General features: G+C 35.9%; 2 protein-coding genes and 1 non-coding gene across 5 annotated transcripts in view; 1 reads left to right on the top strand and 2 right to left on the bottom strand.

Moving 5' to 3' along the window:
* LOC125658106 (hydrocephalus-inducing protein homolog) overlaps positions 1-3,815 on the top strand; it is a 52,526-nt gene extending 48,711 nt beyond the window's left edge. The window contains 7 exon segments of the mRNA XM_048889241.2: positions 307-458; positions 545-716; positions 879-1,048; positions 1,454-1,607; positions 2,008-2,238; positions 2,409-2,636; positions 3,036-3,815. Coding sequence (XP_048745198.2) covers positions 307-458; positions 545-716; positions 879-1,048; positions 1,454-1,607; positions 2,008-2,238; positions 2,409-2,636; positions 3,036-3,518 — 1,590 coding nt within the window. The 3' untranslated portion in view covers positions 3,519-3,815.
* Positions 3,816-8,951: 5,136 nt separating this feature from the next.
* On the bottom strand, positions 8,952-17,765 carry LOC125658117 (PRELI domain containing protein 3B-like). Of its 3 annotated transcripts, XM_048889261.2 has the most exons (7): positions 17,249-17,407; positions 15,189-15,357; positions 14,526-14,612; positions 14,267-14,356; positions 11,563-11,633; positions 11,065-11,167; positions 8,952-9,817 (listed from the first exon to the last, which is right to left on the bottom strand). In XM_048889261.2, the coding sequence occupies exons 1-7, from the start codon at positions 17,278-17,280 to the stop codon at positions 9,632-9,634; spliced, it is 738 nt and encodes a 245-aa protein (XP_048745218.1). In that variant the 5' UTR covers positions 17,281-17,407; the 3' UTR covers positions 8,952-9,631. The 3 variants fall into 3 exon arrangements, with proteins under 3 accessions (XP_048745218.1, XP_048745199.1, XP_048745207.1); XM_048889242.2 differs by lacking the exon at positions 14,526-14,612 and having other exon boundaries at positions 17,249-17,765; XM_048889250.2 differs by lacking the exon at positions 14,267-14,356 and having other exon boundaries at positions 17,249-17,472.
* On the bottom strand, positions 17,701-17,787 carry Trnastop-uca (transfer RNA opal suppressor (anticodon UCA)). The gene has a single exon. It is a non-coding gene; the product is annotated as a tRNA-Sec (tRNA).
* Between the last annotated feature and the right edge of the window lie 7,346 nt (positions 17,788-25,133).

Raw genomic sequence — 25,133 nt, 5'->3', positions numbered from 1 at the left:
CTAAAAGGTATGATAGTTAATTTTAGGGTTATTCATCACCCAAAGACTATAATGATATCACTTTTTACAACCAGCGTGACATCTAGCATTTGATATAAGATTGCATTCAGTTTTGACATGTATAAATCTTTCACTGACAAATGGTGGCAAGTCGATTAAATTGCAATTAACTTTATTTATATGAAAACTCAGGAAGATTTTTTTCTTTTAATTTTTTACATGAAACTAGCAGTTAGGTTTAAAGGCTAATTGCTTTATTGAGGATAAATCACAAATGCACAAAATTTTGATTTCTATATCTTGTAGAATTTGAGGTGCTTCCTGGAGGACCCAATGACTAAGAAATCAGGAGTTCACCCGCCAGTGACCTTGACCTTGACTGGAGGTTGTACAGCCCAGCCCACGACAAAAGAAGTCCCTCAGCACTTCACATGTGCCGTCCGCTCCACGGACATGAAGTGAGACAACCGAACAAAAGAATATCTCTTTGAGAATATGTATATCAAATTTTAGACAATGTCATTAAATGTTGGTCTTTTTACAGGAACCTGCAGATCACGAACAAGACAAATGCCTTGTGGAATCTGAAGCCAGTTATTGATGCGGAATACTGGAGTGGCCCCCTGACGTTTTCTGTGGAGCCCCAGACCATGAACAAGGCCTACCCCATCACTTACCACCCACTTACTATGACCCAAGAGGGCAAGAAACATACAGTAAGACATTGTATTGAATATAAAAAACTAATTCTATGTAATCAGGAAAATTCTCAATTTCTCTAGTATCATGTGAAATAGCTCACTTCCTGTGAGTGTACATCAGATCAGTGTAATCCACTGTAATACCTGATGAGTTATATTATATGTGATTTATTTTAGGGCACAGTGTTCTTCCCCTTGCCCGATGGTACTGGTCTCCTGTTCACAGTCAGTGGTACCGCAGAACCACCCAAAATGAACGGTGGACAGAAAATTCAGAATGATATTCCGTGTAAAGTCCCCTATGTAGAACATCTGCCCGTTGAGAACTGGCTGAAGAGGCCACAGAGGTAATGGTTGATGATTATTGAGGGCAGATAAAGTATTGGCTAGTACTGATGTAAAAAGTGGATGATAGAGATAGAAAACTGAACTTGTCTAATCCGGACACAACATTCAATATCCCAGGATTTATAACCATGACAAAGTTATATGTACATATACAGTAAAACACGGTTATAGCGAACCTCCATGGTCAGCAAATAAATATCACTTCACAATAAGTGTGAATTCTCTATCAGTGTGTTTGTTATAAGCATGTTTTACTGTTTAGCCTTAGTTAATTAACATTTAATGACTTTACAAGATATAACTGATTAGTCAGTGAATTTTCATCTCTTTTAAAAAGAAAGAGATGAAACCATTAAATCATGGAATTACCCACAGAATATTTATCCTTACAACTTTATTTTTAGATTCTCTGTGAAGTGGGAAGTATTGCGGCAGGACACCAGACAAGATACCTCCACTGACATTAAGGGCATGAGTTTCATTGATGTCCCAGCCAACGGCAAAAAGGATTACAAGCTCAATGTATTTGCTTACAAGGAGACAACATTACCTCTAAAGGTACGATTTCTGGTTAAGAGTTGTGTTTCTTGTGCTATTCTTTCTTCTTTCTTTTTATGTCATGTATTCATATTTAGGTAATAATTTTATCACTAATTAGGTGTCTTATGCTATATTTTTTCCCCTTTTCCTTTTATATCGTATTCATGTTTAGATACTAATTTTAGATGTTAATTTTATGTTTGTGTATATATGGTTTAATGCAGGACCGCAATGGAAACTAGCTATATGCTAATTTGTGTTATCCTGGATAAATAAAGGCTATTATTATTAATCATTTCTTCTTATAATTGTTCAGGTTACAAGTGCCATTTACAAACGTTACCTCTTACCATTTCATATATATTAGATGATATGCTGTCTTCCCATTCTTTTACAATGTCACCTTTGTCTATTACAGGTTGTTTTTACCAATGACAAAACTGGGGAGTATCAGTGGTATGAACTGCAGTACAAGTTCATCAAAGGTGGGACTATAGAAACAATAGAGCTGACGACACCAGTCAGACAGAGTGCATTCAAAAAGATCAAACTGGAAAATACCACGAAACAGGCAACGACGTTCAATGTCCAGAACAGCATTCCTGAGATTCTCATGCCAAACACATTCTCTGTTCCTCCCCAGTCCACAGTAAGAGCCAGTCTGTTCGAAAATTTTCAGCTCAAATCGTGTCCGTGTTTCTTTAATGTTTATAATTAGCAATTTTGATCCTTCAATCTAAAAAGTAATTTAGAAAAACCAATATCTTGAAAATGTTTATGCCATGTGCTGTGAATAATCAGTTCCAATTGTTTTTCCAGTATGAGTGCACCATTGAGTACCAGCCCCTAAAGGTAGGTGAATCCTTACAGAGGATAGAGATGGTGTCTAATGACCTTGGCAGTTACGTGTACGAGCTGAAACTGAAGGCCACACCTGCCCGACCCGAGAAAGCGCTGTACTTCAGGGCAGGACTTGGTCAAAGTCACATCCAGGTTGCCAAGTTCCTGAACTTTGCCAAGCAAGCTAAAGCAGACTACACTTGTAAGGTAAGGGATTGAGAACATCATCTGTATTTAGAGGTACACGTACTCTAAACCAACTTTCATTCGCGACGAAATATTTTGTGATTTACCATTGATGAACTGCAGGTTCTTGGAGTTTAATTTTCACGACGAAGATTATCTTTAACAAATATAAGAAACATTAAAGGCCTGGTTCATGACGAGAGATATTCATGTATAAGAAACATTAAAGGCCTGGTTCATGACGAGAGATATTCATGACGATGAAGTTCTCGCAAAGCTCACAAAAATTTCTCGCAGGCGAATATAAGTTGATTTACAGAATATAGGTTTTGTATTAATGATTGTTGGTTTCTTCAAAGTAGATTGATAAACATGTTGAGTTGACATTTCCTTCCTTTTAACACCGTCTTTACATTGCAGTTGGACAATAATGACTTCCATACGGAGAAGACAGTCGCTGCTGCCCCAGGAGCTCCAGGTGGGACAGAAGTTGCTCTGGATGTGACGTTTGAGCCCTCAAAACTAGGAGAACAGAGGGCTCTTCTGACAATCAGTTCACCACAGGGTGGGGAGTATGTCTTTCCTCTCTTTGGAACCTGTGTACCACCAAAGCCCCAGGGTCCATATGTAGTAAAAGCTGGATCCACCACTTCTATTCCTTTCCGTAATGTATTCCACCAGCAGACAGCCTTCACATTCCAAGTGGATAATCCTGCTTTCCACCTCACAAAGCAAAGTGAGAACATTAAACATCGTAAAGAGTACAAAATCGTGGTTGGATTTGATGGAAATGACAGTGGAACAAAGGCTGGTGTGATGGGAAAACTTATTATAACTTGTCCGAAGTCAGCTGGTGGAAGTAACATACAATGGGTGTATTACCTCAAAGGAGTCACAGTGTAAAAATAGCGCTGATGTAATGGGAACACGAATCACATGTTGACTGTTATTGATGTGTCAAAGTGTGTATGTATTTATACAAAATCAAGTTCCGTCCAAGGAAATACAATCTGTGATTGATGTTTAATGTACTTTTCTTTATGTTTAATATATTGCATTTTCTGTTTTATTACAATACCTTTAAATTGTTTGAAATGTTCTGTCTGTTGTACCATAAGTAATTTTTATGCATGTTTTACATGTAAAATATAGTATAATTGTCATTCTAATGTGAATGAATAAAATATTATTTTCACTATACTGTGAGAAATCTTCAATCAGTATGTTACAGTCAGTAATACCCAGGAATCTTCAGTCAGTATGTTACAGTCAGTAATACTATGGGATCTTCAGTCAGTATGTTACAGTCAACAATACTATGGGATCTTCAGTCAGTATGTTACAGTCAGTAATACTATGGGATCTTCAGTCAGTATGTTACAGTCAGTAGTACCATGGGATCTTCAGTCAGTATGTTACAGTCAACAATACTATGGGATCTTCAGTCAGTATGTTACAGTCAGTAGTACTATGGGATCTTCAGTCAGTATGTTACAGTCAGTAATACTATGGGATCTTCAGTCAGTATGTTACAGTCAGTAGTGCCATGGGATCTTCAGTCAGTATGTTACAGTCAACAATACTATGGGATCTTCAGTCAGTATGTTACAGTCAGTAATACTATGGGATCTTCAGTCAGTATGTTACAGTCAGTAGTACCATGGGATCTTCAGTCAGTATGTTACAGTCAACAATACTATGGGATCTTCAGTCAGTATGTTACAGTCAGTAATACTATGGGATCTTCAGTCAGTATGTTACAGTCAGTAGTACTATGGGATCTTCAGTCAGTATGTTACAGTCAGTAATACTATGGGATCTTCAGTCAGTATGTTACAGTCAGTAGTACCATGGGATCTTCAGTCAGTATGTTACAGTCAACAATACTATGGGATCTTCAGTCAGTATGTTACAGTCAGTAATACTATGGGATCTTCAGTCAGTATGTTGCAGTCAGTAATAGTATGGGATCTTCAGTCAGTCAGTAATACTATGGGATCTTCAGTCAGTAATACTATGGGATCTTCAGTCAGTATGTTACAGTCAGTAATACTATGGGATCTTCAGTCAGTATGTTGCAGTCAGTAATACTATGGGATCTTCAGTCAGTATGTTACAGTCAGTATGTTAGTCAGTAATACTATGGGATCTTCAGTCAGTATGTTACAGTCAGTAATACTATGGGATCTTCAGTCAGTATGTTACAGTCAGTAATACTATGGAATCTTTGACGTACACATCTCTAGGTATATTTTCTTGTATGGCCCAATATTCTGTGCATCCATTTTCTTCATTATATCACACCATTCGAAAAAGACATTTCCCATATCGCATTAAACATATGGCTGAGGTACCCATGTATATTAATGTTTTAATTTTCACATCTAACATTTCCCACTTCGCATTATCAAAACATGATTGAGGTACCCATGTATATTAATGTTTAGATTTTCATATCGAACATTCTAAAAATAAATGTATGCATGCACATGAAAACTGGACAAGTTCTTAAGGACAGAGGTTATTGATGACATCTGACAAGTTTTGTCAACAACAGCATGGTGCAGTCTTGGATCTGCAATTCATGTATGATGTGGCCACCAGTGTCACCTAACTCTCTCGCTTGCGTTATTTGTCCTAGGATGCTAAAAATTAACAAAGGCCCATTAGGCCTTAACTGTCACTTGAGACTCGGACAAAGTGGGAAATCAATTATAAGTGTTGTGTAAATGGTGCCAGTCTGAATCTTGAAAACTCTAAGTATTTGATGTCCTTATGTTCAACAAGGGGTCCACGAGGCTTTTAATGCTCACCTGAGTAACATGCAACAACTTCTCAATGGACAGCTCAAATCAAATGAGGTGTTAATTATTTTAAAAAGACAATGAAATGTCCTTTAGAATAACTTTCTGAATTCAGTTTCTTCAATGTCCAAGAGTAAGATATTAGCATGGACTTTATCTTCACTATATGATTTCTGATCCTTGAAGAATTAGTAGTTTGTCCAGGGTCATGAATATTTCACAATTTGGTTGGTTGTATATTGTTTAACGCTTGAGAATTTTTCACTCGTGGAGATGTCACCATTGTCAGTGAAGGGCTGCAAACTTTAGGCTTATGCTTGGGGTTTACAGCCTTTGAGCAGAGAGGGATCTTCATTGTGCCTCACCGGGTCTCCATTTTAACAGTCTCATCCAAAGGACCGCCCCATTTAGTCACCTCTTATGACAATTAAACAAGGGGTAATGAGGACCTATTCTAACCCGGATCATTTGATAACTTGTAGTCTTAATGATCTTCATGATAAGCATACATATATTAAAAAAATATAGTCATTCTTGAAATTTAAGAAATCATTGGAAAAAAAAGGGATTTCACTAAGAAATTTATCACTTTTTCATCTTTTTAGCTCTGCATCCTAGTTCATGATTTTAAACAGCTTGTCTACTTGATTCCCGCGAGTAAAGATTTTAAGGTTTTTACTTCACCCCTCAGGTGTGCAGTGACCATGAAATTCATATCAGTTCCCCTTACCCCATGTTCCATACCATTTAATGCCCATATGTCCTTCCAGGGGAGAATATCTCCTAGTTAGAATGTTGATGGGGAAACATTCCTCCATCATTCTCACTACATCAAAATCCAATGAAGATGGATGAATGTTACTCTATATACGTATTATCAAAAATGAGAATTCCTAAAAAATAAAATTACTGAGCAATAAAATTCATAGAAGAGGAATGTTCCCCCATTAACATATCAGATAGAACACTCCTCTATCCCATTTCATTTTCTCTAAAATATATTTGCACTAAACCTTAGGAAAAGGCCATGTATAGGAATGACCAATTCTGGAATGCATTCAATACATGGGCCATCATCAAGTACCGTATATGGCGTTATCCAGACAAGAAGCTCATGGGCCACATCGCTTACTTGAGTTACCTTGACCCTGCCGTTATCAAGATGATTCTTAAAATATTTTCCCTACATGTTCCCATGTAAAACTTGGGATCCCCTACTGTGGCCCCATCCTACCCCTGGGGACCACAATTTCAATAAACTCGAGTCTGCATTACCTGGGGATATTTGCATATTCAAATGAGTATAACCATGGCCCTGTTGTTCTTGAGATTTTGAAATATTTTTCCTATACGTGTCCCCACGTAAAACATCAATCTGAATCCCCAATTGTGGCCCAACCTGAACAAGCTTGAATCTACACTGTCAATAACCTTTCATATATAAATTAAAACTTTTCTGGCCCATTGGTTTTAAATTATCTCACCCCATTTCTGTCTTTCTTTGATTATCTCCCCTTTGGAGAAGGCATGGCCTTCCATTTGAATAAATCTGAATCCCCTTTATCTCAAGTATGATTTGTGCCAAGTTTGACCCAGTGGTTCTTGTCAAAAGGTTTTATCTCCACTTCAAAAAGGGTGTGACCCTTCGATTGAACTAATTTGAATCCTCTTTACCCTAGTATGCTTTGTGGCAAGTTTGAATGAAATTAGCTCTGTAGTTCTGGAGAAGAAGTCCAAAATGTTATTAGTTTATGGATCACCATAAAGATGTATGCCAGAACAAAGCGATCAGAAAAGCTCACTTGTGTTAACAAGAGTCCCATGGGCCACATTGCTCACCTGAGCCCATATCTAAAGATTTTCCATATAAAGTTGCATGCAAAACTTTGGTCCCTATTGTGACCCAAACCTACCCCTGGGGGGGGGCCATGATTTTAACAAACTTGAATCTGCACTATGTTGGGCTTCCATAAAAATTTGTACTTTCCTAGTCCAGTGGTTCTTGAGAATTTTTTTTTAATAAAGATTTCCTCCCTTCATATTTGAATGAAAAACTTTGATCCCCTATTGTGGCCCCATCCTACCCACAGGGTCCATGATTTTAACAAACTTGAATCTGCACTATGCCAGGAAGCTTTCATGTAAATTTCAGCTTTTCTGGCCCAGTGTTTCTTGAGAAGATTTCCCCTATATATTTGTAAGTGCAAGATTGCTACACGTAGCCATGTCCCCCACCGCCGCAAAAAAGTTGAAGCACAAAAGTCCCATAACTCCTGTAAAATTTGTTGAAACAAAATGACGGCGCAATACGATCAACTACAGATGGTGACCAACAATCCTACAATATCTGAACAAAATCCGTAAGTGGTTTCAGAGGAGTTGCGTCCACAATGTGTTCCTATAGTGTAGCATGTACAAATTCAACAAAGTCCCATAAATCCTGTAAAATTTTTCAAATCAAAATGACGTCACAATATGATAAAGTACAGATGGTGACTAACAATCCTACAAAATATGAACAAAATCCATTGAACAAAATCCATTGAGCCGTTTCTGAGGAGTTGTGTCCACAGTGTTCCTATAGTGTAGCATGTACAAATTCAACAAAGTCCCATAACTCCTGTAAAAATTGTCAAATCAAAATGGCGGGAGGATATGATCAACTACACATGGTGACTAACAATCCTACAACATATGAACAAAATCCATTTAGCGGTTTCGGAGGAGTTGCATCCACAAAATGTTCCTATAGTGTAGCATGTACAAATTCAACAAAGTCCCACAACTCCTGTAAAATTCGTCAATTCAAAATGACGTCACAATATGATAAACTACACATGGTGACTAACAATCTAAAAAAATTTGAACAAAATCCGTTAAGCGAATTTGGAGGAGTTGCGTCCACAAAGTGTTCCTATAGTGTAGCATGTACAAATTCAACAAAGTCCCATAACTCCTGTAAAAATTGTCGAATCAAGATGGCGGTATGGAATGATCAACTACACATGGTGACCAACAATCCTACAAAATATGAACAAAATCCATTGGGCGGTTTCTGAGGAGTTGCGTCCACAAAGTGAAGTGGGACAGACACCGGTATTTCCAAGTCCCCTTCTGCATTGCGGTACAAAAACTTAGCCTATTGTGGCCCCATCCTACCCCCAGGGGTTATGATATCAACAAACTTGAATCTGCACCATGTCAGGAAGCTTTCATGTAAATTTCAGCTCCTCTGGCCTAGTGGTTCTTGAAAAGACGATCTTTAAATGACCCCAACCTATTTTTGCATTTTTGTCATTATCTCCCCTTTGAAGGGACATGACCCTTTATTTGATCAAACTTGAAAGCCCTTCACCAAAGGATGCTTTGAGCCAGGTTTGGTTGAAACTGCCCCAGTAGTTCTGGAGAAGAAGATGAAAATGTAAAAAATGTATGCTGACGACGACAGACAAATTTTGATCAGAAAAGCTCACTTGAGCCTTCGATTCAGCATTTCAGGTGAGTTAAAAAAACAAAAATGAAAAGGACAAAATTCCATTTCCTATGATTTATTAGACTGTAACATAATATCTCATAAACAACAGAAACAAACAATATAATCAGGTCTGATTAAATATAATTCATATTGCTGCGCAATTGTGATATGCAAGACAAAATCAATTCGGCTGACAGCAATAAAAAAAGCTTCATTTCTTTTAGAATGCCTCATTCAATCATTACAATTTTAGTCATTTTGGGGTACCATGAAAACCCCTCAAAACAAAAGTTTCTGCAATAAAGGCCACAATCAACAACATATGCCACAGTTCTACAACACTGCGTAATATGAATCATTGCTGTTTACAGAGTAAAAAGAGTGGTGTAATTGTCATGATGATGAAATAAAATGAACATATGAATTTGCAGAGTCCGAGATTCCTATTATGCTATGGAAAGCGGTACACAAAAATTGTCATGTATATGTATTACTTGCAAAAAAAAATTAAGCCTAGATGGATTTCTGTGTCTGATTCCTAATATGATGACCCTGAGGAGGCAATTCAGTAAAATATCCTATGACAATAATATATTGGTATATCACAGAAATTAGCCTGACCAAAAGAAAGTGAGAAATATATCATAATGGACTCATATCCAGGTCCATATTGCATCAATACAACTCATTTTCCCACTGGGCCAGCAAAAAATTTAAAAGCCTAAAATAATCCATTATCAAAGAGGTGATCCGGTGGCCTGGGCGTTCTTGAGAAAATTATCCATGTTAAATTTCAGGTCCTCGGCCTCCTTAATGAATTTGGTTTCTATCTGTGTGAGGATGTCTGGGGAGGATTGAAGTGGGACTTTGTTAGCATCCTCCTCCTTAATCTTATTCATCACCCACTCTATTCCATTTCTGCCCTGAAATGTCACAAAGTTGACCATATACTTGTAAGTGTAAAATATTATCAACATCAGTCATTCTAAAATTAATGCATGTATATAACAGTTCAACAATAGCACACACTTTCCACAATAACATTCAATTACACATCAAACTCCTGAGCTATTAAATTCACTAGGGTCTCATACAACATTTTTTCAAAGCTAAAATGAAAAAGTTTTAAAATGGATGCAATAAAACAACATGAACAAAGTAAATGTCACAGGTGTTTTTCATACAGATTTAGTCAGTCCCATTCTGAAAAGAACCCCAGCACAAAAATGCCTGGAAAAGCTATAAAGAGCTGACCATGATCATGATGATGATTGGATGGTTCTCAGATTCAGGGCAGCTAGCACACGCTATTGTTAATTATCATCGTAGGTTTATAGATTACAAATTCATAACTGAACTAAATAAAATAAAAGGACTGTATGTATGTTTCAACATATTACAAATACAAATTAGCAGCAACTTTTGTACCTTAATACATTGCAAAAGCTTCACAAGATAATACTCGAGAGATCAAGAAAGCAAACTTTTCTAGTTTCATGTGCGATGGGTCGACTGATTTTCGAATCAAAAACTTGAAATTATATCTAGGAATTTGCGTAGCAGGGGAAAACCCTATTTTTGCAGATAGAGATGGAGTCCAGAATCATCCTGCTCTTAAATATATTTTCACTCATCCATCAAGTTTTTGATGATACAGGCTTATGACGCAAAGTTAAAATAAAGCTACCAGTGTAAAACACATGTATAATAAATAAAACATATGTGATAAATAAAAACTAGAGAACAATAATTATTGCCATTGTTTACATTGGACCAGTAAATTTCTATTCGGTCTAGTACGCATTTCAGTCCTACAAGACCAACTGGCCAGTGCTCTAAAATGTTTTTCGCAAAGACTGAAAGGTTTTCTTGTTAAGTGATACTACGACCTTGACCTTTCACCTCTTCCCTTGAAAAATAATAATAGGCATCTTCTTCTTATCATGGTGATCAAATGTACCATTTACCAAGTTATAAGATCCTGGAGCTTACAGTTCATTTTGCATTTTGGCCAACAAGGTGCAGAGAAGCCATACCATAACATGTCCCATCTTTGATGGGCATTTAAATATCATACAAGAACTCTTTATATCAAGGACATGAAAACAAATTATATTAAAGAAAATGTCAGAACCGTGTATGTCCTTAATTTAGAAGAAAATATAGTTACCTTATGTGCATTTTTCTCAAAGTTCTCTATGAGGAGTTTTTCTAGATACCCTGACAGGAACGGTACATTGACTTTGACTGTGGATTGTTGTTTGAGACAGGTTCTGAAAGGTAAAGACAAATCAAGATCAAAGAACCAGTCACACAATTATACATATAAACCAACATTCAGGTTCAAACACCTCAAATGCTGATCTATGGATATAATATATAGGAAATTTTTAACAAAAAATGTGTATTTAAAAATTCATACGAAAAGTTTTTTTGCCATAAAGGTAATTGATACTTTCAAAATCAACAGGAAAATAGCAAAATTGTTCCAAAGTCTGATTATCAGGAAGCATGTCCACGAGCGTTATTCAGAGTATCAGGAAGTACATTGACCATGTTGACAGGAAGCATATCTATGTGTGTGTTGTTCAGAGTATCAGGAAAGGTGAACTTGCAAGTTTTCTGAGGATTGTTTATAATATTTAGAATTTCATTCGGTAAAACTTACTTGGTCTGGTCTTGTGGGTGAGGAAAATATTCTAAACGTTCATGAACTGTAACCAAATGCCCGAGTGTCAACTAAATGTAAAGAAAAAGATCATGATTAATAATGTTCTATATATTTATCGATAGATAATTGATGAAAAATACTGTCCTAACATCACTCTTTTTAAATGTAGGTCTGCATGTATCATGTTTTCAATCCTGGAAACTCCAGATCTTGCTTAAATGACCTTGACTAAGGAAGACCTTGCTTAAATGACCTTGACAAAGGATGATGATACCCACCCATCATTAATAACCTCTGTGTAAAGTTACTATACTATCTCTCTAATTCTTAGTTGTGTGCTAGGAAATATCTTCATTAAATTCAATTTAAACTGCATATCTCTAAGACGACAATCTTCATCTTTTTCCCACAGGCAATATTATATCACTTGGCTGCTAATATACTATTTAATAGTACATTCGAACCCAAGTGATATAATTGCCTGTGCTTTTTCCAGGTGATAAGATGAGAGCTCATATGGCATGCCCTTTGATCATCAGCATCCATAGAGCACTGCAATAATGTAGCCCTTTCCGATTTTTCGGGGGGGTGGGGGGTGGGGGGGGGGGGGTGGGTGGGTGGGGGGGGGGGTGGGGGTAAAACGTCAGAATATAAAAAGTCAGAGAGGGCTTGGGAATAACTGTCTTGTGTTTGGGGGTTAATGCTGATCGGGTAATCAAACAATTGGTATCTGGTAAATCACGTATTCACATTTCAAACAGATTTCTACATTTTTTAATGTGTAAAAACTGCATTCAACTTTGTATAATTATTCCCATTCAATTTTCAGAAATGTCAGAGGTAAATATCATACATGTGAAATCTCTCAAATTGGCCAGAAGACTTTGAACATCCAAATCTGTCTCCCAGTGTGACTGGGAGTGGAAAATCTTACAGATCCCCTCATTAATGCCATAATCCAAAATTATGTAAAAAGGAAGGCATATCGCAAGGAAACTAAGCCCCATTTTATTCTAATACTGATTGGACTGGACATACATTGATGATCAGGGGATAAATGTCTTCATGTGTCCGATTTGTATATATAGCTCTAATTATTAGCTTAATACTGTAAATAATTTACATGCCTTCTTGATGGATTGATTTTTTGTTGTTGTTTTTCGTCTTGTCTGATAAATTCTCACTCACAAAGAGACATCACCAACTATACAAGAAGTGTCACAAATTCTGATCTATGCACAGCACTCAAGGCTAGCGGTGAGGGTTCCTTTTCGTGTTAATGGTTTCCATGATAATAGACCTCTATTTTTAAGGCAACATCTGAAAGACCTGTGCCTTTCATCTTTAATACTAGGCATTTGGAAAAGGAACAGTCACTACCTGTGATAAACAAGTTTGACATGGCGTCAGGATTTGAGAATCAAACCCTGTTTTGACGTGAGCAGCATAAGCTCATGGTCACTATGACTGGTTTTAAAATACTAGTTCCAAGGATTTAGCATGCCTAGATCCCTTTTCCTTGAACATATGCCATTGGCCTTCCAACTGCTGACTCAGTGTTATAAATATAATTGATGAAACACACCCAAGCTATTACTACCAGGTAAACTATTTAATTGGCAAAATTGGTTACTGAATGACAGACTGAAAAAACAATAATCATCCATGATCTGTACATTTCTTTAAGTTAATAATCAGTACAGTTTATTTACATTATTTTCTATGTCTGTATTTTATCATGGTGAAGGACATTAAGGGTGATACTAATACCTGCAAATATACAAAAATCAAACACAGATATTTGGGGAGTGGGGGGTGGGTGGGTTTTACTTCAAATGTTTTTATAAGTACTAGTATAAATTCACTATATTTAATTAACAAAGTGTGATAAATAAATCACTTTACATTGTTTAAAAAATGACATACACATATAAAGGTCAAATTGAAGATTATTGTACATTCAAAATACATTTTTAGTAACCTTATTAAATGAAAGCAATTCCAACATGTGTAAATCTGTAATAAAGTAAATTTGTCCTCGTTTTCAAATGTTTAAAATGGCTGTTTTAATTGCTACCAATGTCAAACATTGAATAAAATCTCCAGGAAATTACCCCCCCCCCCCCCCCACCCCTCAATCTCATACTTTTTAAAAAGCCTATCTCCTGGTTTGCAACCAAGACTATACATTACATGGATGAAACACTATCACACTGTGTTGATGAGGATGACTTGACATCAACAAATGTAAATATTTGAAAATGTATAAACACGATAAATTGGCACAATCATACAATACTAATTCTACATCAATGATGTATAATTCAATATATACAGCATGTTTACTTTAAATGCATTTTAGATCTTGAAGCTAAATGTAACTTGATCTTGTCAATAAGCCATTACACATAGAAAACATAGCCTACAGTTATACAGTGTATAAGTTAATTTGAAAAGAAGTCATGCAGGAAAAATACACCCACATATAGCATAACAAACATGCTGACATGCAGAACAACAAGTTTGATCAATTTTATCAAAAGAGGGATCAAAACACACAATACATCCTTTATATTTTACTATTAAGTAGTTAGTAGTTACTGGTCTTCCTAATGAATGTGAATAGCTAATATTGTATAAAACGAGTTTCTCCATTATCAATACAAACTGTTAATCCTGCCCTGCAATTCAGAATACTTACATTTTTTGACTGTAGATTGTATGTGGACTGAGACGGATCAAACTTAGAGTGTTCACTGACATGCATGGAATGAGAATTGGCCCCTAGAAGCTAACAACAGAATTAACGGTACAGGTTAGCATGCGAGTCAACAGGAATACAAGCTGTGAAGCAATTTCTCCCAGGAGTGGAACATTTATACACCAATAACCAACTAAACATACAGGCATGCAAGGTATTCATATTAACACAACATGCTCATCTAACATCATTTACTTACATTACGAGACTCTAATTTGAACATTTTGTTCGGAGCATTTAATGTTGAGTGCTCACTGATGAGACTTTTCTCTGCTGCTCCAATTATCTGAATATATTGAGTATAGATCTATATTTAAAACAGTCCTCCAATCATACAGCACTGCTCTATCCTTATGAATTATCCGATATATTTGCCTCAATGTGATTATACAAATTCCAGACAACTACATAGCACACACACATCTTCAATTTCAAAACCAGAGACCTCTTAATTCTCTGCTTTGAGTTTGTTTAAAGTATGAATAAATATCTTACTTTACATTATAAAATCAAATATATACATAATAAATGATTAATAAATAAATTCCCACATCTATAACTTATCTTCAGGATTAACTTCTGATCATGGTAATGTTCAACCCTCACATGAGTCCGAAAATTCACCAAATTCTTCGACTCAAAACTGATTTTAACTTGTACATAGATACATACAGCTTAATGTTTGATCTGACTATAGAGGAAAAGAAGTTGATAGTAAACATGATCAACCGTATTGCTACTTTTGACGTATTAAATATACAATTATCCATCGTAGTTTTAAACTCAAATGATCAGATGTCATTAAACCTGAACTGACAGGAAATGAGCCTGGCCCAACAGTTTCATATTTATATATACAAACCCTGGCAGCCACCTCAGGTAGTGGGAATTCTGTGGAAAGTAGACGGTGGGTCTGAATTGTTCCCTTTGGACACACTGACCGGTCCACTACGTCCACTCCTTTTACTGCTGGGTTACATGGATTAGGATACTTGCGGAATGCTGCTCTCACCACATCCTCCCATGGGTGTCTAAAGATTAATATGATATATCAACACTTAGTTGCAAGTTACATCCCCTGTCCACCATCCACCATCTTACGGTGAAAAAAATCTTATTTCCCTAGACATTGGCCTTTGAAATTTTCTTATTGAGATAGACTTTTTTTTCATAAATTGCAGTCAACTACAATAATGCTCTAAGGTGGGGCAACCCACCGTCTGATAAAAATCAAACTTTTTTTTATTTTGATTGTCACCACTACTGAAGATTTGATATTAATTAGACTGGACAACTCATAAACTTGTATGAAACTTAATAATTAACTATATTACACAGTACAATAACATCAATTGAAGAAAAAATTAATTACCAAAATTCAAAATCATAATTTCAAAAGCAAAATGTTTTCAAACTGCCAAACCGCAAGATGCCTGTTGGCTCTGTAGTTTACACTGAAAAAGTTCATTATTATTTTCGTTAACCTCGAGGCAAACAACAGTCTGATCATTATTCGACGCAATTTTGTTTCCCATAAAGGTAAAAATAAGAAGTACAGGCCAAGCCTGATGTATTTTACTGAACCCGTTCGTAATAAATGTATCGAATCGAAAATCGAGGCAATGAATCGAACATTGAATCCAGTGTTTATATTGAACAGTATCGATCTTTCGGTGACTCGTTTCACCCCTACTAAGTTTATGATTGTATATATTACTTAAAACTAGATTTACTACTCCAATGTGTAATATTGAATTATTCATTTCTTTTATTTTATACACTGGACTCGCTCAGGTCTGAAGCGAACTACACTTCTGACCCTCCCCATTTTTAAGTTCAATACAGAATACGTTATCAATATCAGCTGGTTATTTCTCATTCAGAGTCCAAAATAGACGAACATGATAATTACAATAATCAAAACCAATCGATTTATGACAATTGATCAACTACAGAAAGTGAGCTATGATCAACAGCGAAGCCTTAAAACTTTTATAGTATATGACATAGATATGATACCGCTTGTTACGCTCTCTCATATTTTTACATTATTGATAAAATTGCCAACTTATGAGCCTTTAAAGTAATTCCACCCTCCTGTGATGTCATCAGATTTTGCAAAATCAATGATTTCTTTACATTTATGCGTGATAGGAACATACATTTTGTTGGAGTCTTTTCCGATAGTTATTGTAAAAAATCTTGTTAAAAATAAACTATTTCAAAAGTCTAAATCATAGATGAATAATCAATGATACGTTTTGAAATATTGAATCCAAGGGCAATAACTCTGTTTCTATTGATTTCTTTATCAAGTCTATTATGCGATAGATTTCCTTTATTTTTAGACATTTTGTATATTTTTGTGAAGATACACTTTCATGAAATTGTTATGAATGCTACTATATCGTCATAACCAGTTTGTATGAAATTTTGATAACGCTGTTTAAGGAAAATTGCAATTTTCTGACGGTGATAGATGATTCTGTTTATGTACGTCTCGTATCTTAAAAAGTGTGATGACATATGTATTTTATTTGATAATTTGTTAGTTTTAACTCTAATGAATGGAAATAAATATATTTTTCAAACTTGTATCAGATAAAACTGCGAGTATGGAGTTACCTTAATTATTAATTTGAATGGGAATATATTCCTTCCACTTCATAAATCTAACGTATTCTGTGGTAGGGTCACGTTAAATAAAACCATTTCCCCCTTTCCGACAGAGTTGCAGCAGCGGTACGGCGTCCCTAGTAAAGCCGATTTCGTAACCACGGTTTGACAGAGTGAAACACGTGAAATATCAAATGAAGGTCAATGGAAATGTACTTCCATATGAAATATGAGAAATCACTGATTGACAAATAATTGTTATGTAAATTTTTACTCTATCGATCACATTAAAATCAATAAACTTACTCGAAAGTGTGCTCTGATGTCCAACTCGACATGACAACGATCGCAATCACACCGGACTTCCTAACGTCGAGAAACGTGCCGTCGAATTACGAATGTATATTGAATTTCTGAAGCCGCAATAGAAAATATCTCAGTCGAAAAGATTCAATATAAGCGCATTTCTAGGGTAAGAGAAAAACAAAAAACAAATATAAAATACATATATTTAGCCGATTACGAATTTTAAATTGGTAAATCTTAACAAATGTGATTTTTATTCCGATGTGTACATGCGCGTAGTGATAAGGTATCAAAGGTTAACGTCATGGAAGAGAATAAGGGAAGTTCTCAAATGTTCACTTTCAATCATTGAAATAATATCGAATTTGAATTATCATATTGTTGAAAATACATTGTATTTTATAAAACTTCTTTGAAATAAAAAAAATTAAAAGATAGACTCAGGTAAAAACCGCCCAGAAGGTGGAATTGAACCACTCCGACGCTAATCGGCTACAGGTTTGAAGCCTGCACCCCGGACCACCGAGGTTCATCCGGGCATTCTGAAAGGAAGGATAACTGGTACTTATAGTGAAGAATGTCAAAATGTATTATATACTGGTGCTTAATATTAAAATAAATGTATCTTTTTTGCAAAGATCTTTAATTATGCAAAGGTTTAGAAAAACAGATAAATTCCTGTTTAATTTTTTTAATTTACTTTTGTTTATAGTAATAAAAAAAAGTAAATAAAATTACTATATATCAAATACTTGATTATCCACAAGCATTTTACTGATATTTAACATCAATAAAGGTGGTTTTAGTTGTCGTTCTTTACTTTTAGATAACGTAGAGAGAACAGGAGACGAAAGTAAATGACTGATGCTTTCTCTCCCTCAAACATTTCTTGCTATGCATTAGGATACATAGTGGTGCTACTGTTGTTGTTATTATTATTACGTACATAGAGTATCATCATAATTATCCAATCTTCCATGTTTGTTTGTATATATAATAATCAACTATTTACAGGGGCGGATCCAGGAATTGCGGTTACGGGGGGGGGGGGTGAGTTTACGAGGCAGGGAGTGGCATTATCATGTTATTTGATTCGCGAGAAAGTGTAAGAGTTATTTGCTCTTTAAATTTGGTTTATTCCGTTGAATTACTATAGGATTATGCAAATTTTCAAACATTTGCATATGGCACAGGTGAAAGAAGTATGGGGGACCTCTTAAATGACGGAATAAACAGTATATTAAAGATGTGCGAATCAAATAACATGATTATGCCCAGGGAGTTTGGGTCCAAGGTGGGGGCCCCAAAAGCTCCTGGATTTAACCGATTTTGCCGGGAAAGAGGGTGTTGCACCGAAGCGGGAACTTTCGGAGCTCGGTGCCAGCACTCGTGACGTAGAACTGACCTTCATCCATATAATTTATACTCTTATGACCCCTCCCCCCTCTACAATTTTCAAATTTAAGGTAAATCGTGCATGGTCTAATGCAAACGATAAAAGAAGCAATAATTTCTTCCATTTTCGGAGAAATAAATGACAAAATTTTTTGATTTATTCAATTAATTTTATTGGAAGAACTTACATTTTTTCCAGAAACCCTAAATTCTATTAATTTCACCTTATTGAAAATGACAGAAAATAATAAAAATGATCACATAAGAGACATATTTCAAGCACTATAAAAATCTGTAAAATCCAGGCGCTTCGCTCCCTGGGGCCTCACCCACTGGGGGTCTCAAAGCAGGCCCCCAGCCTTATAATGTTGCGCCACATAACTGCAATTCCTGGATCCGCCCCTGGGGACATATGTCAGAAATTTAGATCACAGAGAGTCATTGAGAAAGTTAAGAATTTCTTCTCATAGGTTCGTAAAAAAAAAAAAATCGAAATGGGTAGGTTTATCAACATTCCTCGAGAGGACTGATTATGCACAAAATGCAAGCCTAATACCATTGAAAATGCAATACAGTTTTTAATAACATGTGAACAAATACGATAACGAAAGAAAGGAAATATTTATTTTTGTAGAAACAAATTTTACAAAATTTTCTACTTTAGATAATGAACAAAAACTATTTTGGCTATACTCAACACAGAAGAGAAAGAAATTCTTGATCTTGTGGGCAGATTTATTCAATCTGATTAAAATAAGATCTTTGATCCGCTCCGTTATTGTTATGTCGCTTTGTGTAGCGACATAACAATAACGGAGCGGATCAAAGATCTTATTTTAATCAGATTGAGATTTATTAACAGTAACATGGTATAGTAATATATATATGACCTTTGTAAAAAGAATTATGTATTCTTGAGTATACCTTGTCAGTTATTGTTATCGATTAATATGTATAATCTATTGTTTAGCATCTCTTCTCTTCATTGTTGTAATCATATCATGTTTGTCTATTCTGGACTCTGAATTAGAACTAACGTATTCTTACATTCTGTTCTATATAACATGTCTCTGGACACATACTGTTCATAGTCCTCTGTGTCTCCGCACCGAGGTTTGTGTGCAAGCGACCACTGGCGGAAGTTTGGAAACTGTACCCTTTCTGATGGAAAACGTATAATGAAACATATAATTCTATATACAATACAGAGAGTTGTGATTTGTTAAATTATAAATGCAAACAGAATCATATAAATCAGCGATATGTATCGATTTAAAAAAAGAAAAGAAAGAAAGATTGTGTATACATGTATTATAATATAAAAAAGATTGACATGGAACATATTGTGAAACGGTCATCATTATACACTCCACCTTACACGCACAAACGCTAATTGTTTCATAAACCCGGCAAGCTATAATATATACATGTATATTATAACACAGCTAAGTGCTATTATATAGTATAACTTACCAAGTTTATGAAACAAGCGCCTGTGCTTACACACTAGACATGGTACACTATCCAAGTATCTGTACATAGATGTATATATACTGTATATAAAAGAAAGAAATCAATGTATACATTTATTGACCCAAAGATATCTCTGTAAGTTTAGTGAAACAAATCAATATTGCAGGATAATGTTGATTCGTAATTTTATTTTTTGTATTAAAAATCCCACTCCCATGCAGGAGTTAAGTCCGGCAGCTGAATTTGAGCTATCCATGCAAGAGCTCCTGCAATGATTTTGAATACCGAATCTATTTTTATTGCAGTGGAAAATCTATGCCTCGGCTCTCTATAGTTAGGCGCAGGTGAGTTACTTTTTTGAACTAGTTAATCATCATCTTTATCACCGAGAATTTTGATAAGTTCACAAAAATACCGGACGTTTGGATGATCAAACCTATGTAATTAACATCTCATTTGTGGGGCCTAGACTTTACCCAGTCCCCGTCCCCTTCTCTCAACAAAGGTAACAGAAAACAAAACCAATCATATGACACACCCATAACTAATAAGAATGCGAGTGGTGCCTTCGCATCCCCCTCCCTCCACAGAAGCTGGTAATTTTGTCTGTAATAATAGCAGTAGGGGTCTCAACTATCATTTATTTATTATTACAGACAAAATTACCGGTTCCTTACTTAAGGTTCCATTTCTAATTCAGGAAAAGTCTTTTTCCTCTTCATCAGTCTCTGTCTCATAGTAGATTCCACTTCCCGTGATGTTTGATTTCTGGTCGTCGAATATTTGTCTAGTCTATTGTTGAAGGTGCTGACAGTTGGCGCATTGACTATTGATTCTGGTAAATTGTTCCATATTTTTGCCACTCTTATGGCGAACGGGTTTTTCCGCAGTTCAGTTCTTGCTCTTTGTGGATATATCTTCAAGCCGTTTCCCTGTACCCCTGTTCTAGTTGAGATATCTTTCCATAGTTTCACGAACAATGTTGTCTCTCGGTCATACTTCCCACTGAAAATTTTATAAAGTTCGATCATGTCTCCACGTGCTCTTCTGAAGCTAAGTGTTGGAAGTTTCAGTTTTTTTTAGTCTTTCAGAGTAAGTCAAGTCCATGAACCCCGGTAATTGTTTTGTGGCCCTTCTTTGTACATTTTCTATCATATCTAGGTGTTTTATCTCATACGGATGCCAAACTGAGCTTGCGAATTCCAAATGTGTACGGACCAAGGTCTTGTATAAAGGTACAAATGTTGTTGCATCAAGGAACTGAGAAGTCCTTCTTAACATTGCAAACATAGAGTTTGCTTTGTTGACCTTTTCACTGATATGTCTGTCATAGTTGAGTTCAGAGTCAATAATAACACCAATATCTTTCTCTTCTTTTACATTTTGTAGCGGATTTGATTTTAGTGTGTATGTTATATCTGGATCTGGTTCTGGTCCGGGTTTACCAATATACATGTGCTTACATTTTTCTGGATGAAATCTAAGTAGCCAGGTTTCACTCAATATTGAAAGTTTATTAAGGTATGTTTGTAGTTGTACTGTATCGTTCGTGTCGCTAATGATGTTGAAGATCTTTGTGTCATCGGCAAACAGGTATACATCGGAGTCAACAATGTTGGGTAAGTCATTTATGAATATGACGAACAACAGTGGTCCCAAAACTGATCCTTGTGGAATCCCAGATGTCACTTTTGACCAGGATGAGTACTCATTATTGACGGAAACTTGCTGGACTCTATCTTATAGAAAGCTGCTTATCCAACTAAATATTGGTTCCCCGATGTCATATGCTTTGAGTTAATTGTTCATCAATCTTTTCTGTGGTACTGTATCAAAGGCTTTCATGTAATCCATGTATACAACATCTACAGATTTCCCATTATCTAGAGCTTCTGTTCATCTGTCAAGTACATTTAAAAGTTGGAGTGATGTAGACCTCCACGAGATGAATCCATACTGTCGGTCAGTGAAAAATTTATTTTGCTTTATCTGTTTAATGATGTGTTCTCGTACGAGTATTTCCATGACTTTGCATACTACCGATGTTAAACTGACGGGTCTATATAGTTACCAGCTGGATATTTTTTTCCTTTCTTGAAGACTGTACTGATTCGTGCTTCTTTCCATCTATTTGGTTCGGTCTTTGTTGATAATGGTTTTTGGAAAATCAATTGTAGCGGCACTGCTATTGTATCTGCTAGTTCTTTTAACACTCTCGGGTGTATTTTCTTCGGTCCAAGTGATTTATCTATTTTTAGTCCTTTCAATATGTTAGTAACGCTCTCCATTGTAATTTCTAAACTTCCCATGGTTGTTTTAATCTAGTGTCGTGCATAGATAAATCCGGTGTAGTATCGTCAGGTTCTTGTGTAAATACACTATTGAAAAATCTGGCAAGTGTTTAAGCTTTTTCTTTAATTGTCGTCATCTGTTTTCAGTGAATTTTCATCGTTTTAGTCAGCAAGGAGCTGACTATTTCTGATCGTGTTTTTGATTTCGATTTTAAGAATTTCCATATTGCCTTCGGATTTTTCTTGGCTTTCTGTGCTAAGTCCTTTTCATGTTTTTTTTTTTTTTTTTTTTTTTCAATTTCCTTGTCTAGCTGTGTTTTAACTTGGTTTCTTACTTTGTCATATTCAAGTCGAACTTCAAGGCCTTTGGTTGCAATATATTTCCGCAGGCACCCGAAGTGTGGATAGCTTGTATAGATCTTATGTACATACCCTTTCCAGAATGAAATAATTTTTTTTACAGAACCAAAAATGTATCCAAAATATGTTATTTCCCTACCGACCACCCTCATAAGTCGTTCTGGATAGTCAGTTTGTACCTTCTGTAAGCTTTAGAGATGACCACTTAATGTGAGATACTAATATATGTACATAAATTACTATCGGCGCCTCCATGTACAACTTTTTTCCTCTCCTCTTTCTGTTTTTGTCATATTATGACTCATCGCTATATCATCATATTCTTGTTCATTTCCATGTAGTTTATGTGCATTTCTTAATACATGTATATTTCTATTTTGAAATCAGGAGTCTCACTTTGTACCAAATTGGTCTTCTATTTTTTTTTGCTCGGACAATTTTATGGACATCAGATTCGTTACATTTTGTAAGTAGATCGTTCTCAATTAACGCTATTCTTTGTTCAAACTCCTGAACTAGTTCTTTACACCTAGTTTCAATTTTTAAGTCTGTTAAGATGTTTTTTCGACTATACCTCTGAATGGACCACAAAACCACATTGAGTCTGATTTGCTCAACATGCCATATTCCACGTCAGATTAATCTAAGCAGTTAGTGCAGTAGTGTAATCTACACCTCTGGCATTCGAGCATTTTGGCTTCAGGGTTAGAGAAAGATTTATTACGATTTTCATACGTCCAAGTTTCACCATCTGTTTGTAAGACACTAAATTTGTTTGGAGATAGTATTGTCGGGGAGCTTTGAGCTTAGAGTTGGGAGGTCTATCCCGTTTGGGTTTCGCGCCATTTTGGTTCGTTGAACTGCAAGGGTACGGTCAGTTTATCACTATCTTTCATGTTCTTGCAAATTGTAATTTCACTATATATTTCTTAGTTTCTCTTATCTAAGTGGAGGAATCGATTATTTCATAAAATTCTTAAATACCTTTCATTTGCAGAGCTTCCTCACATGTACCGAGAAATTTTATGTCGCCATCTTTCTTTCCATCCGTACTCCCGTTCCTGTCCTCCCTCCCAATGAAAAAAACAACAACGCAACCGTATGTTATCATCAGCATTTTGATTGGCTAAAGCACCATATGGTTTGAGCAAGTGGTTTTGACCTGCAGAAAGACGACAATCTTAACGGCACCCCCTCCCCCAATTACAATTTTTTTATCCAACGAAAATAATAGTAAGCATTAAAAGCACTTGAGCGTATTTGTATCCTTTACCTCCCAACCCCTTGCTCATCGAGACGTGTCCTCTATAAGACACGCATGCTCTCAAGTCAAACCCACGGATTTGTTTGTAACTTCTAATTCTATACTTGAAAGGTTCATTGGACGTGAGTCACGGTCGGACAAGTACCCGACATGGCATGGGTATAAACCGGAAGTGCTCTCCACACCGACCGCAAGTCAGTTGCAATTGGCCGTTGCTTGTCCACTACATGTCCAGTAATTACGGTTATTATTATGTTTTATGTATTCCATACATTGATCACGAGAGCCATAGATCCGGCGCGGCTGTACTAGCCCAATGGTTCGGGCAAACAGAGACCTGGTTCGATTCTCGATTCCGGCCTCGCGTCTAATTTCATAAGACGTAGTAATTACATCGCCAAGCGCCCGACGTTAGAAGTGGAAGACACGATCAAGCCTTTTAATTAAATATGACCTTAAAAACGGTGTTCCCTTGTCAAGGTAAATGTTGGTATAACAAAGAACCCTCCCTGCTTCATCGTGTATATAGCCGGGTAAACATCACTTAAAGCTGGCGACGTCTCAGCATGAATTAAAGTTCTCGAATGAGAAGTACAACAGACAAACAAGCTATTTAAAGCTTTAGAACTTTTGTAGCTGATCAATAGCGATATATCACTCTCCTTATTTTTTAGTGTGTAACCCTATGACGTCACACGAGGGTGGACAAATCTTTTTTATGATATTACCCCCCCCCCTTTTTTAAAAAACTGAATCATATAATAGGACCTCATACTCATATAAAGTCAAGTCAAAATGACCCAGACGTAGATCTCTACTTGTAATTTTGACAAGAACGTCTTAAGATAGCGATGACGAAATGACTAAGGACTGAACTAGTCCTACAGTTGAAGTATAGGGTATATACGCAATAAAACTGTAAAAATCACAAAAATCTTGGGGGACAAATTTCACTCACTGGAAATGGAAGCAATATCTGATCTATGAAAAGCGAACAACTCACTTTAGAAGCACTTTGAAATATGATAAAAGCAATTCATTTATTTGAATAGACGAAAAACGTAATAAAACGTCATTTTTATATTGAAAATGACGTCATAAC

Source organism: Ostrea edulis, chromosome 1 (genome assembly GCF_947568905.1).
Source record: "Ostrea edulis chromosome 1, xbOstEdul1.1, whole genome shotgun sequence".
NCBI lineage: Eukaryota > Metazoa > Mollusca > Bivalvia > Ostreida > Ostreidae > Ostrea > Ostrea edulis.
The sequence above is the reverse complement of the archived record's forward strand: the minus strand, read 5'-3'. Positions and strand labels throughout refer to the sequence as shown.

Bases quoted from the DNA above. Each gene is read 5' to 3' on its own strand.
- LOC125658117 (XM_048889261.2), bottom strand. From the start codon at position 17,280: ATGTCGAGTTGGACATCAGAGCACACTTTCGA. The intron at 14,613-15,188 runs GTTTGTATATAT...CAATATATTCAG, and splicing joins TACCTGAGGTGGCTGCCAGG to ATAATTGGAGCAGCAGAGAA. The intron at 11,168-11,562 runs GTAAGTTTTACC...TTTACCTTTCAG, and splicing joins CACCCACAAGACCAGACCAA to AACCTGTCTCAAACAACAAT.